Here is a 13,634-nt window from a genome sequence, read left to right as displayed (position 1 = left end):
CATTAATTAGAGTGTAAGAAATGGAATTTGGATAGACTGACTCCAGTGGCCTACCAACAGCCGAAATGTCCAAAGGCCTCTGATTCTCTGGCTGGTGATTGAGCTTGGGTGGCTTTTTCTGAGTGAGTGTTCTCAGTCCTTCCATCCAGGAGTCCCTGTGATGGATTTCCACAGCTGATCTGTAAAGCAGAAGCCCTTTTCATTCCTTCATCCACTCAATTTCTCTTCCTGGAAGGTCTCTCCCCCTATTTGTGACACAGGGTTTATCCTGAGATTGGTTTGGATGTTTTAGGGTGGGGGTATTTATGTTAATACCAGAGATGGTAAGATAAGAAAAGACATAGAGATGAGAGGTCAGATAACATGTGGAAAAGAAACATCCTTTGTAGGTGTTATTCAGTTAGAGCCAGGGGAATTTGTTCTGCTAAGAGCTCTGAATACATTTTTTGTTATTCTCTTTATTTTTAGAACTTTTGTTTGCTTTTGATTTGTTTTATTTTGCTGGGGATCAGGCATCAAGGTGAGGTTTACCTTTTCCACACATCATTTTCAGGTTTTGGATGATGCAAGAGTATACACTCAGTGTGGACCAGTATAGACCTTCACATCCTGATGTTATAGGGTGAGATGCTCTGTGCTGAGCTTAAGTCGTCTTGGTTACTATCCTTTCACACTGGCAACTATCTATGGCCCTTCCAGGTAAGAAAGGCAGGACCTGGATAAGACCAGTTTTAACAATCCACGACTCTAGGAGAAAAGAATACCTAATGTTCTTTGCAGTTCAAACAGTTCATGGTTTCTGCACATGAATCTTTCAAATGTGCTGCATGAGAAAACACCTACCTTCCAAGAAAACAAGCCTTTGTTATACTGTTCTTTGTTCCTTTCTTTCATCTGTAATTCCATGCATCCTCAGGGCTTCATGTAAGTCAGGCTTTTCCTGACCACCTGTAGCCTCTTAACTGGTTGAATTATTTCCACCAAGATCTTCTCTCCTCCTTGGAGTTTGCCAGTTAGAGAACTTGTCACCCTGTAATAATTGCTCATTTAACCACCTCTCTCCCCAGATACCCTGTTCGAGTTAATGGAATGAAAACAATTCCTGTCACTTCCTTTATCATTGTTTTTTCCTGGTCTTATCTTGGACTGGAAGTGTGGAGGGTTTGGTGATGCTGATTGTTGCTAATGCCACCTTTCTGGCTACAGGCTGAACACTGATTGAGTGAGCTTCTCCAATCCTACTTGAAGAAGGCAAGTTACTTTTTTAAAATGACCATTTTAGAAGACAGTGACCACTCAGACCATCAAAGATCAGAGCTGAATGTGCTCTTCAAAGATGCCAAATCAGTCTGTACCAGGGACTGAGGATTCTCCAGCTCTTTTCCTAACTGGATGGCATCTTGGAAGGTGGGATCTCACTATGTGTAATAATCTCTTCAAGTGACTCTCATGTGCTCTAAACTTTGAGGAGAACAGATGGGGATGCTTTTAATTAGAGAACTTTCATAAGCATTAGTATATTTCTTTCAAAGCAACTTTGTGAGATAGAGAGTGTTATTTCTATTTGTTGAAGATAAACAATGCCAATCCAAGTCTTTGCTTTTCAAGCCTGATATAACCAGCTGTTCATATTATTTTGTAAAGTACTGGTTCACCTCAGTATTATATGAGGTCATTTCTAAATTCACTTGAAAATGATGTCTTTCTTGTCCATTAAAGTTCATGGAATTTTGGCCTATTTGAGAGAGGGTGGTATGTGTTGAATAACTGTTACTAATGAGCCCAAATTCAGATGCTTAGGAGGTGAGTTTTCACCCTATGTCACACTCTTTGGAGCTGCTTTTTTGATTTTGATTTTGATTGTGGCAAAAATATCTAGCATGTTTCTACCCTGTTCAAGCATTTTGAATTGTACGATGTACTATTGTTAATTATGAATACAGTGTGTGCAGCAAAATCCATCTTGCACTCCCTTTTGATGGCCTTGTTCATTTATTCATTCATGCCATGTTTTGAGAATACCTACCATGAACCAGATGCTGTAGTAGGTATTAGTTTTGTAGCAGAGAACAAAATAATTACCAGCTTTTCCCTCATGGAGCCAACAGTATGCTAGCAGAAGTAGTCATTACATAATAATTTCTTATTTTTAAAAGATTATTCTAGCCAGTGTATGAAGTACAGGTTGTAAAGGCCAAGACTAGAGTTAATAATCCCAATCATTGTGGGCATTTTAATGGTCCAGACTTGTGGACCAGATGAGGCAACACAAAGAAACACAAAGAAATGGACAGATGCCAGCTATATCTGTGGTGTTTCCTTCTTCCTCTGTCTCCACTTAGTACCAGACATATCTTCAATCGGTTACAGCCCCCACATTGACATGCTCAACAATCACTTACCACCCAGTCACCACCACCACCACCACCACCACCACCACCTCTGGCATGAGGACACCCGACCCACAGCTGTGCTTCCATCAACAGTCGTGACTACATCTGACCTCACATCCACACCACCACTTCAGATGAGAACCCCTGTTGAACTCAGGACCATGCCCTTTATGCACTCTCTAACAATCCTGAGCTCCCTTCCTGAGGAAGACACCATACTACTGACCCTTGAGCCTTCCACCGAAGGGCCCATCCTCCCTGTAGGTACCTGATTCAATTGGCCAGTCTTTCTCTTCTGCTGCTGAGATGTACTTTTGATCCCTTGACCCTAGTGACTTGTTCTAGGGTTTATGTATGTGTGTATGTGTATCAGTTTTCCAGGGCTGTATAACAAATAACACAGACTGGGCAGCTTAAACAACAAAAGTTTACTTTCTCGCAATTCTGGAGGCTAGAAGTCTGGAGACCAGGGAGTCAGCAGTGTTGGTTTCTTCTAAGGCTTTTCTCCTGGATCACCTTCTCCCTGTATCATCACATGACATTTCTCCTGTGTATCTGTGTTCAAATCTCCTCTTTCTGTAAGAACATCAATCATATTCGAGTAGGGCTCATCCATATAGCATCAATTTTATCTTAATTACCTCTTTACAGGCACTATCTCCGAATACAGTTGCATTTGAGCTACTAGGGGTTAGGGCTTCAACATATGGATTTGCAGGTGGGGACTACATATTCATCCTATAACACTGTGTGTGTATGTGTGTATAGATTCATTAAATTGTTCCTTTTGTAGTTTCATGATTTCCTTTTTTATTTTATTTTTTCCTTTGTGCTATGCAAAGGTCAGCTTTTTTGGTTTTCCAGTTGACCTGCCACGGGTCTTGGAGACAATTAGTAAAAGACCAGGAAATTTCACCCTGGATCAGACATCAGTTCTATCCTGCCAGGGCTGAAGTCTGTACTTTAATAGAGATTGATTGAGGAAAGGCCTCTATATTACCTTAAAATATCCCTTTATGTACTGGCTTCTTTATTTCTCTCTTTTTCTTTCTCTCTTACTTTTTCTCCTTCTTCCTCCTTCCTTCCTTCCCTGCTTTCTTCCTTCCTCTCTCCTTTCCTCCTTCTTGCATCCTACTTGATTCTATGTCTTAGAACTCTCACTGAGTTCCTAGCTCCATTAATTATGGGGGTTTATTGAATCTCCTACCATGTTTCAACCTCTGATTCACAGGTAAGAATATTTCAAAAAATATCATTTCTTAAAGCTTAGGCATTTCAGCTGCCTCAATAAGACCTGGATTAATATAAACAACTTCACAGCATTCAATTGGCTAATTTCATTATATTCTGTATGGTCATCTAAGGTCCCTGAATGCTAAGTCAATTTTTATAATTATGTTTTATTCTTTTGGTCTTTAAAATAATCATCTTAGAATACAAATTTACAGTTTCCCCCACTAGGTTCTGAAAATTACTGTCAATTCAGATCAGTCTCTTAGTCGTGTCTGACTCTTTGCTGCCCCATGAATTGCAGCACACCAGGCCTCCCTGTCCATTGCCAACTCCTGGAGTTCACTCAAACTCACGTCCATCGAGTTGGTGATACCATCCAGCCATCTCATCTTCTATCGTCTCTTTCTCCTCCTGCCCCCAATCCCCCCCAGAATGAGAGTCTTTTCCAATGAGTCAACTCTTCGCATGAGGTGGCCAAAGTATTGGAGTTTCAGCTTTAGCATCAGATCATGAACTCCTTATTGCCAAATTCAGACTTAAATTGAAGAAAGGGAAAACCACTAGACCATTCAGGTATGACCTAAATCAAATCCCTTATGATTATACAGTGGAATTGAGAAATAGATTTAAGGGCCTAGATCTGATAGATAGAGTGCCTGATGAACTATGGAATGAGGTTTGTGGCATTGTACAGGAGACAGGGATCAAGACCATCGCAGGGAAAAGAAATGCAAAAAAGCAAAATGGCTGTCTGGGGAGGTCTTACAAATAGCTGTGAAAAGAAGAGAAGTGAAGAGCAAAGGAGAAAAGGAAAGATATAAGCATCTGAATTCAGAGTTCCAAAGAATAGCAAGGAGAGATATGAAAGCCTTCCTCAGCAATCAATGCAAAGAAATAGAGGAAAACAACAGAATGGGAAAGACTATAGATCTCTTCAAGAAAATTAGAGATACCAAGGGAATATTTCAAGCAAAATGGGCTCGATAAAGAACAGAAATGGTATGGACCTAACAGAAGCAGAAGATATTAAGAAGAGATGGCAAGAATACACAGAAGAACTGTACAAAAAAGGTCTTCACGACCAAGATAATCATTTTGGTATGATCACTCACCTAGAGCCAGACATCCTGGAATGTGAAGTCAAGCGGACCATAGGAAGCATCATTAGGAACAAAGCTAGTGGAGGTGATGGAATTCCAGTTGAGCTATTTCAAATCCTGGAAGATGATGCTGTGAAAGTGCTTCACTCAATATGCCAGCAAATTTGGAAAACTCAGCAGTGGCCACAGGACTGGAAAATTCCGTTTTCATTCCAATCCCAAAGAAAGGCAATGGCATTGAATGCTCAAACTACCGCACAATGGCATGCATCTCACACACTATTAAAGTAATGCTGAAAATTCTGCAAGCCAGGCTTTAGCAGTACATGAACCGTGAACTTCCAGATGTTCAAGCTGATTTTAGAAAGGCAGAGGAACCAGAGATCAAATTGCCAACATCTGCTGGATCATGGAAAAAGGAAGAGAGTTCCAGAAAAACATCTATTTCTGCTTTATTGACTATGCCAAAGCCTTTGACTGTGTGGATCACAATAAACTGTGGAAAATTTTGAAAGAGATGGGAATACCAGATCACCTGACCTGCCTCTTGTGAAACCTATATGCAGATCAGGAAGCAATAGTTAGAACTGGACATGGAACAACAGACTGGTTCCAAATAGGAAAAGGAGTACATCAAGGCTGTATATTGTCACCCTACTTACTGAACTTCTATGCAGAGTACATTATGAGAAATGCTGGGCTGGAAGAAGCACAAGCTGGAATCAAGCTTGCAGGGAGAAATATCATTAACCTCAGATATGCAGATGATACCACCCTTATGGCAGATAGTGAAGAGGAACTCAAAAGCCTCTTGATGAAAGTGAAAGAGTAGAATGAAAAAGTTGGCTTAAAGCTCAACATTCAGAATACGAAGATCATGGCATCTGGTCCCATCTCTTCATGGGAAATAGATGGGGAAACAGTGGAAACAGTGTCAGACTTTATTTTTTTGGGCTCCAAAATCACTGTAGATGATGATTGCAGCCATGAAATTAAAAGGTGCTTACTCCTTGGAAGGAAAGCTATGACCAACCTAGATAGCATATTCAAAAGCAGAGACATTACTTTGCCAACAAAGGTCCGTCTAGTCAAGGCTATGGTTTTTCCTGTGGTCATGTAAGGATGTGAGAGTTGGACTGTGAAGAAAGCTGAGCACCGAAGAATTGATGCTTCTGAGCTGTGGTGTTGGAGAAGACTCTTGAGAGTCCCTTGGACTGCAAGGAGATCCAATCAGTCCATTCTGAAGGAGATCAGCCCTGGGATTTCTTTGGAAGGAATGATGCTAAAGCTGAAACTCCAGTACTCTGGCCACTTCATGCGAAGAGTTGAGTCATTGGAAAAGACTCTGATGCTGGGAGGGATTGGGGGCAGGAGGAGAAGGGGACAACAGAGGATGAGATGGCTGGATGGCATCACTGACTCGATGGATGTGAATCTGAGTGAACTCCAGGAGTTGGTGATGGACAGGGAGACCTGGCGTGCTGTGATTCATGGGGTCGCAAAGGGTCAGACAGGACTGAGTGACTGAACGGAACTGAAGAGAATTATTTATGAAAAGAGCTTATTTTTTTTTACAGTATGTATAATTTATAATAATAAAGCACACTCATTTGAAGCATACCATTTGAGTATTAACAAATCTGTACCCTTCTTTAAATACCACCACATGTAAGATGTAAACATTTCCACCACTCCCAAATACATTTTGAATTTTGAGTTGTCTTAGAATTTCATCATAAGGCTATAACTGTACATCATTTTGTCTTACCCCTCATGATCCAGAAGTAGCCAGGGGCCAATAAACAATAATTTATCTGGGTATATTATTTTCTGAAATGTTTTCTGCCTATAACTCTAAAAAGATCGCTTTATTTTTCTGTTTTGTGTTTGATCTGCTGATGTTTCTGTAGGTTGTGGCGCTGGCACAGGAAACATGGATGAGCACCAACAAGGGAGTCTACATTGGAATCTTGGTTACTATTTTGGCATTGTTGGTCATGTTTGTGGTATTCTGGATTAGGAGAAGTAAGTCACCTCAGGACTGAAATATTCAGAAATATTCTTGAGCCCACAGTAGTATTCTTGCAGCAAATACATGTGGCTGTATATTCAATATATTATTTTCACGTAACTTCTTGGTTCTTGCCTTGATCTTTTTTAAATTTTTTATTTATCTTAAATTTATCATTCCATAAACATGATATTTAAATTCTCCATAGGAGAAATTAAATATGGAGAAATAAGCACTGGTTGTGTAAAGTTGAGATTTGGAAGCCATAAGCCATTGTAATGTACAACATTTGTTCCCTCCCATTTTGTTTTTTTCCCATTCCCTCAATAACAATATTTTATCCCTATCGGGGGTAAAACTGTTGATGGTTTTATAACACCCACTTAATAGAAGAAGCACAAGAGACATTAGGAGGGTACATGATTTCAGAGCTAGGAGAAGAACAAAGGGTTTCAATGACAGTCATCCAGCACCTCGTGGTCTCCTTCCACCAGTTGTGTGTGTAAAACCTGTCTTCTATGGGAGAAGTGCAATATTCAGGGGTTTTTTTCAGTGAAATATAATGGCATTAAAGTAAGCTAGGGCATGTAGGTCAATACACTAAACCTACAAACCACAAAATACTCTATACCAAGGGGCTTACTTGGCTCCTTAGAGATTCAAGAGAAGTTACCTGGAATTATCAGGTTAGGGTCAGATTGATTTTGTTTTCTCCTTTTTAAAAATATTCTTTCTTCTAAATTATTTTTTTTTTAGACTCTGAGAGCTGTACTGATTTTGCTCATATTAAAGTAATAATCATAATAATATACTGGTTTAGAAAAAAAATCTCATGAACTCTTTGGCTTGCATGTTTAATTTTCTCTTCATTTCCCCCTCAATTTAGGATATTTTTGCCTGGGTAGCAAGGCGGAGCTACTACAGTAAGTTTGAAACGGTTTGTGTTAATAATGCTTTTTGACGTTCTTAATCTAGTAAACATAAGGAAAATTTCTCTGTCCCTCTCCTCTTTTCCTTCCAAGTTCTCCATTTTATACTCTGGATCCTGAAAAATCTAGTATATAGAGCACCTCCATTGCTGTTCAACCTTCCAGTGATGATTTTAGCATCTCTATGCTGCTGCTGCTGCTGCTGCTGCTGCTGCTAAGTCGCTTCGTCGTGTCCGACTCTGTGCGACCCCATAGAAGGCAGCCCACCAGGCTCCTCCTTCCCTGGGATTCTCCAGGCAAGAACACTGGAGTGGGTTGCCATTTCCTTCTCCAAGCACCTCTATATTTCCCTGGAATTGTGTCATAACTGCTACAGAAATAACACCTCAAACCTTATCTCTTAGAGCAAGAGAACTAAATTGCAGATATTGTTTCAGGGGTCATTTGAATGGGTTGTTTAGTTTTTTATTTGATTTTCATTCAGTGCTTTGTTTATTGCATGTGTATTGAATATTATTTTCCGAAAAGATGAGCAGAACAGACAGAAAACATATAAATGAATAAGCAGGGCCTTATAGAATTTCCTGGAGAAGGCAATGGCACCCCACTCTGGTACTCTTGCCTGGAAAGTCCCATGGACAGAGAACCCTGGTGGGCTGCAGTCCATGGGGTCGCTAAGAGTCGGGCACGACTGGGCGACTTCCCTTACTTTTCACTTTCATGCATTGGAGAAGGAAATGGCAACCCACTCCAGTATTCTTGCCAGGAGAATCCCAGGGACAGAGGAGTCTAGTGGGCTGCTGTCTATGGGGTCGCATGCAGTCGGACACTACTGAAGTGACTTAGCAGCAGCAGCAGCAGCATAGAACTTCCAGAGAAATACCATGGGGAATACTGGAGCAGGGCAGTAGGCTACGTGAGTGAGCCCCAAAGAAGCAGAAGGCAGCTCTGCAAAAATCTGCAGGAAGATACCTCCAGGCTGAAGACCCGCAAAGGCAGGGGGTAGGGACATGCCTCCAGCTCCCCACAGTTCCCACCATCCCCTATTATTCCATACCCAGACTGCTCTGTTCATTTACATTAGTTGTCTGGCCTCACAGGCATTTCAATTTACAGTTTTGCAAGTTTACCCCTTCACCCAGTCAAAAATTAAGTCTTCTTTGTATGCATCCCTGCAGTCATTTCCCAAAGCCTCTGTAAAGGTAGGAAACCACTACCTACTTCCAGCAAAATAAACTGCTTCATCTGGTCCAGCTTGGGCTTTAAGCCAAGTCTTTCTTTGATTCCGAATTCGTCCCTCTTTAACTGCCATCCATTGTTCTTAGTTCTCTTTCATTGGATGTTTGTACCCAGTCTTTCCTACGTCTGAGTTAATCACATGAGCCAGTGCACCAAATATGCCTTGAATAATCTCCAGCATATTGCAAGTGTTCCATAGATGCTGGATTTTATTATTGCAAACATGCCCTTCACAGCAATAAACCTGTGAGACAGGCAGTAGTATTATTCTCAGTTTACTAATTAGAAAACAGGTTTAGAGATGTTAAGTGACATCCAAGGTCATATCACACAGAGGTCTCTTAGAGTCCAAAACCAGACTTTTAGGTGTTTTTGACTGTCTTCCAAGAGGGGAAAAAAAAAGTACTCCCTACAGACAGAAAACCATGAATGATAACATCCTTTTGTTTTATTTTTGTTTTTTCAATGTTACGTTTTTAAAGTTTCAGTTTTTAATCAACTAAATAGAAAAGAAAATATTTATTGTAGAAGATGCTGTATAATATAGAAAAGCAAACAAAACAAAACAAAAAGGTGTATTTCCTCATGATGTTATTTCCTCACTCAGCTCTGATTCAGTGCATTTCTTTTCTGAGCAGGCTTAGGTAATAAAAATAGTGCCTACAGACAACCTCTAAAAAAGCCTTGATATCAAAACTCCACAGATGACCTTTGTGTACACTTGATGTGTGAGCACTCATGTTGTAAAACTCATCTAACCCATGGCCTTCTAATTTTGACTGTTAAGGCAGGGTGTGATTTTTGACTCTGGGATCTAGAACATGCTTAGGTGAAGCAATACTATTTTACTATATCTGATATGCTCTGATATTTTGTATTGTTATATATATATATTTATCTTAAATACAGGATACATACCACTAAATAACATTCACTAAAGGGTCATAGTCCTCAGGTAGAAAAACACCAGCCAAACCATTTCCTGGCCATCTTTGAGACTGTGCATCCTGGTTTAATACTTCAATTTGATGTGTGGTATTTGTCTTCTTAGATTATAAATTTTTGTGTTCTATTGCACGAGTGTCTTGAAAGAGACCAGTGTGAGATTTTTGAAACCAAAAGGTGTGACTTTCTACCTCCTTATTAAAAATAATTTCCTGTAACTTCATATTCACAATTCTGGAAGCTTCTATTCATTTCATAGGATGTTTGAATGGGGCTCTGAGAAATGCAAATACCCAGGCTTGAATGAATATAAACAAATATGCTGCTCATACCTGAGAATTGATCTTTTTTCTTACTCATGTTATTGTTTCTACAGTGTGATTCCATTGAAAGATACTTGCATTGGAGCTTTGAAAAATGCAGCTCTGAAGCCTATCCAAGCAGAAGACTATGTCTACATTATTGATGACTATCACTGAGTCCTGGATCCGGATTCTAAAGTGTTATGCCCTTGACTATAGCAGACAGTGACCAGATACCATGTAAGAGTCCTGTCAATCAGCTGCAGAATTTTTCAGTCAGTTTCCCAGGCATTCCTCTGAGTCAGGGACACTGGGTAGAGTGACACTAGGTCAACTGTGTAAAGTCAACCTCTGTCACAGAGTCCTAATTTTTTATACTAAATTGGCTCAAACTTTCTGATCATTGTAGAGGTCTCTTCAAAACATGAAACATACTTCTTAGAATTGTACATTCTCTTTAGACCTCATGAATCCTGTTTTCCATCAAGAATTCTCATTGGCAAGATAGAAAAAACACTTCTACCTCAGTTACCAAGGCTGTCAAGAATACCTGAAAACAACTTAGAATTAGGACATCTAATCTGGGACTTAGAGGACTTAACATGGAAGCATTTCATGATTGTCCCCCCCCCCCTTTTTTTTTTAAATAAAGTGACTCCAAATGTGATATTGTGTAGGGTCCTCAAGGTTTCAAATCATGGTGTGTACAGGTTTCTATTTATCCAATAGAAAAATGGAGGTGAATGTGATTTTTCCATTATAGACAAATTTGGTTTCTCAGGGTTCTGGAAATACAGGGCATTAAATGCTTTATTTGGGAGCAGGATGGTATTTTAGCAGTTAGAAGAAGCAATGGTATTGAGTAGACTATGAAGGCACCAGAAGAAAATCAATAGCCATATAATTTATGATATTTTTGCTACCTCAGTGCCACAGTTCTAGGTACTTATATTGACAACTGGAAGGCTCTGAATTTTAGAATGAGTCAGGGCAGAAATAAATACAAGGAAAAAAGAGAAGGAGGGAGTAGCAAAAGAGGCTTTTTTTTTTTAGAAATTAGAGTTTGCAAATATAATAGTATTGTTTGAGAGTGTTACCAGTTTCTACAAAATGCTAAATTGTCCTCAAACCACTTTGATTTTTAGAATTATTTTGGAAGGATAAAAATTTTAGAATTGTTTTGGAAGGATAAAAATTCTTTTTCATATTGAATCAATACCTGTGTTATATTTCTTTTTCACAACTTAATTAAATTTTGGTTTTCCCAGAAGAATTAGACAAAGGCTAAATGTAAGGATAATTTTAATCATTTAGAAGCATTTCTACATGAACAGTTAAAAGACTGGAGATTAATTTCACTTTGAGTAAACCCTGAAATAACTCATGCTTGAGTAATTTGGGGGACATTCAGAGCTACTCACACCAAAGTGGTCCATGAGGGCTGGATGCTTTTTTTTAAATATAAATTTATTTATTTCATTTTATTATTTTTTTTATAAATCTTTTTTTAATTTTATTTTATTTTTAAACTTTACAATATTGTATTGGTTTTGCCAAATATCAAAATGAATCTGCCACAGGTATACATGTGTTCCCCATCCTGAACCCTCCTCCCTCCTCCCTCCCCATACCATCCCTCTGGGTCATCCCAGTGCACCAGCCCCAAGCATCCAGTATCGTGCATTGAATCTGGACTGGCGAATCGTTCCATACATGATATTATATGTATTTCAATGCCATTCCCCCAAATCACCCCACCCTCGCCTTCTCCCACAGAGTCCAAAAGACTGTTCTATACATCAGTGTCTCTTTTGCTGTCTCGTACACAGGGTTATTGTTACCATCTTTCTAAATTCCATATACATGTGTTACTGTACTGTATTGGTGTTTTTCTTTCTGGCTTACTTCACTCTGTATAATGGGCTCCAGTTTCATCCACCTCATTAGAACTGATTCAAATTATTCTTTTTTAATGGCTGAGTAATACTGCATTGTGTATATGTACCACAACTTTCTTATCCATTCATCTGCTGATGGACATCTGGGTTGCTTCCATGGCATGGCTATTATAAACAGTGCTGCGATGAACATTGGGGTACACGTGTCTCTTTCCCTTCTGGTTTCCTCAGTGTGCATGCCCAGCAGTGGGATTGCTGGATCATAAGGCAGTTCTATTTCCAGTTTTTTAAGGAATCTCCACACTGTTCTCCATAGTGGCTGTACTAGTTTGCATTCCCACCAACAGTGTAAGAGGGTTCCCTTTTCTCTAGACCCTCTCCAGCATTTATTGCTTGTAGACTTTTGGATCACAGCCATTCTGACTGGTGTGAAATGGTACCTCATAGTGGTTTTGATTTGCATTTCTCTGATAATGAGTGATGTTGAGCAACTTTTCATGTGTTTGTTAGCCATCTGTATGTCTTCTTTGGAGAAATGTCTATTTAGTTCTTTGGCCCATTATTTATTTTAATTGGAGGCTAATTACTTCATAATATTGTAGTGGTTTTGCCATACATTGACATGAATCTGCCACAGGTGCACATGTGGTCCCCATCCTGAACCCTCCTCACACCTTCCTCCCCATCCCATCCCTCTGGGTCATCCCAGCACCAGCCCCGAGCATCCTGTATCATGCATCGAATCTGCACTGGTGATTCATTTCACATAAGATAATATACATAGTTCAATGCCATTCTCACAAATCATCCCACCCTCACCCTCTCCCACAGAGTCCAAAAGACTGTTCTATACAACTGTGTCTGTTTTGCTTTCTCACATATAGGATTATTTTTACCATCTTTCTAAATTCCATATATATGCATTCGTGTACTGTATTGGTGTTTTTCTTTCTGGTTTACTTCACTCTGTATAATAGGCTCCAGTTTCATCCAACTCATTAGAACTGACTCAAATGTATTCTTTTTAATGGCTGAGTATTATTCCATCATATATACGTACCACAGCTTTCTTATCCATTCATCTGCTGATGGACATCTAAGTTGCTTCCCTGTCCTGGCTATTATAAACAGTGCTGGCATGAACAGTGGGGTACATGTGTCTCTTTCAATTCTGGTTTCTTCAGTGTGTATGCCCAGCAGTGGGATTGCTGATCATATCGCAATTTCCAGTTTTGTATTTCCAGTTTTTAAAGGAATCTTCACACTATTCTCCATAGTGGCTGTACTAGTTTGCATTCCCACCAACAGTGTAAGAGGGTTCCCTTTTCTCCACACCCTCTCCAGCATTTATTGCTTGTAGACTTTTGGATCACAGCCATTCTGACTGGTGTGAAATGGTACCTCATAGTGGTTTTGATTTGCATTTCTCTGATAATGAGTGATGTTGAGCATCTTTTCATGTGTTTGTTAGCCATATGTATGCCTTCTTTGGAGAAATGTCTATTTAGTTCTTTGGCTCATTTTTTAATTAGGTCATTTATTTTTCTGGAATTGAGCTGTAGGAGTTGCTTGTATATTTTTGAG

The 13,634-nt window shown here is 39.5% G+C and overlaps 1 protein-coding gene across 1 annotated transcript; it reads left to right on the top strand.

The window, feature by feature from the left end:
- Nucleotides 1-6,640: 6,640 nt before the first annotated feature.
- LOC147369765 (hepatitis A virus cellular receptor 1 homolog) lies at nt 6,641-10,984 on the top strand. The gene is made up of 3 exons (XM_086413514.1): nt 6,641-6,751; nt 7,624-7,660; nt 10,227-10,984. Exons 1-3 carry the CDS (start codon nt 6,664-6,666, stop codon nt 10,327-10,329), a joined length of 228 nt encoding a protein of 75 aa, XP_086269640.1. The 5' UTR covers nt 6,641-6,663; the 3' UTR covers nt 10,330-10,984.
- Nucleotides 10,985-13,634: the final 2,650 nt, after the last annotated feature.

The sequence above is a fragment of the Bos grunniens genome, chromosome 7, assembly GCF_055505025.1.
Source record: "Bos grunniens cultivar Pamir isolate PY7600 chromosome 7, Bosgru_T2T1.0, whole genome shotgun sequence".
NCBI classification, from domain to species: Eukaryota; Metazoa; Chordata; class Mammalia; order Artiodactyla; family Bovidae; genus Bos; species Bos grunniens.
This window is presented reverse-complemented; position numbering and strand designations above follow the sequence as displayed.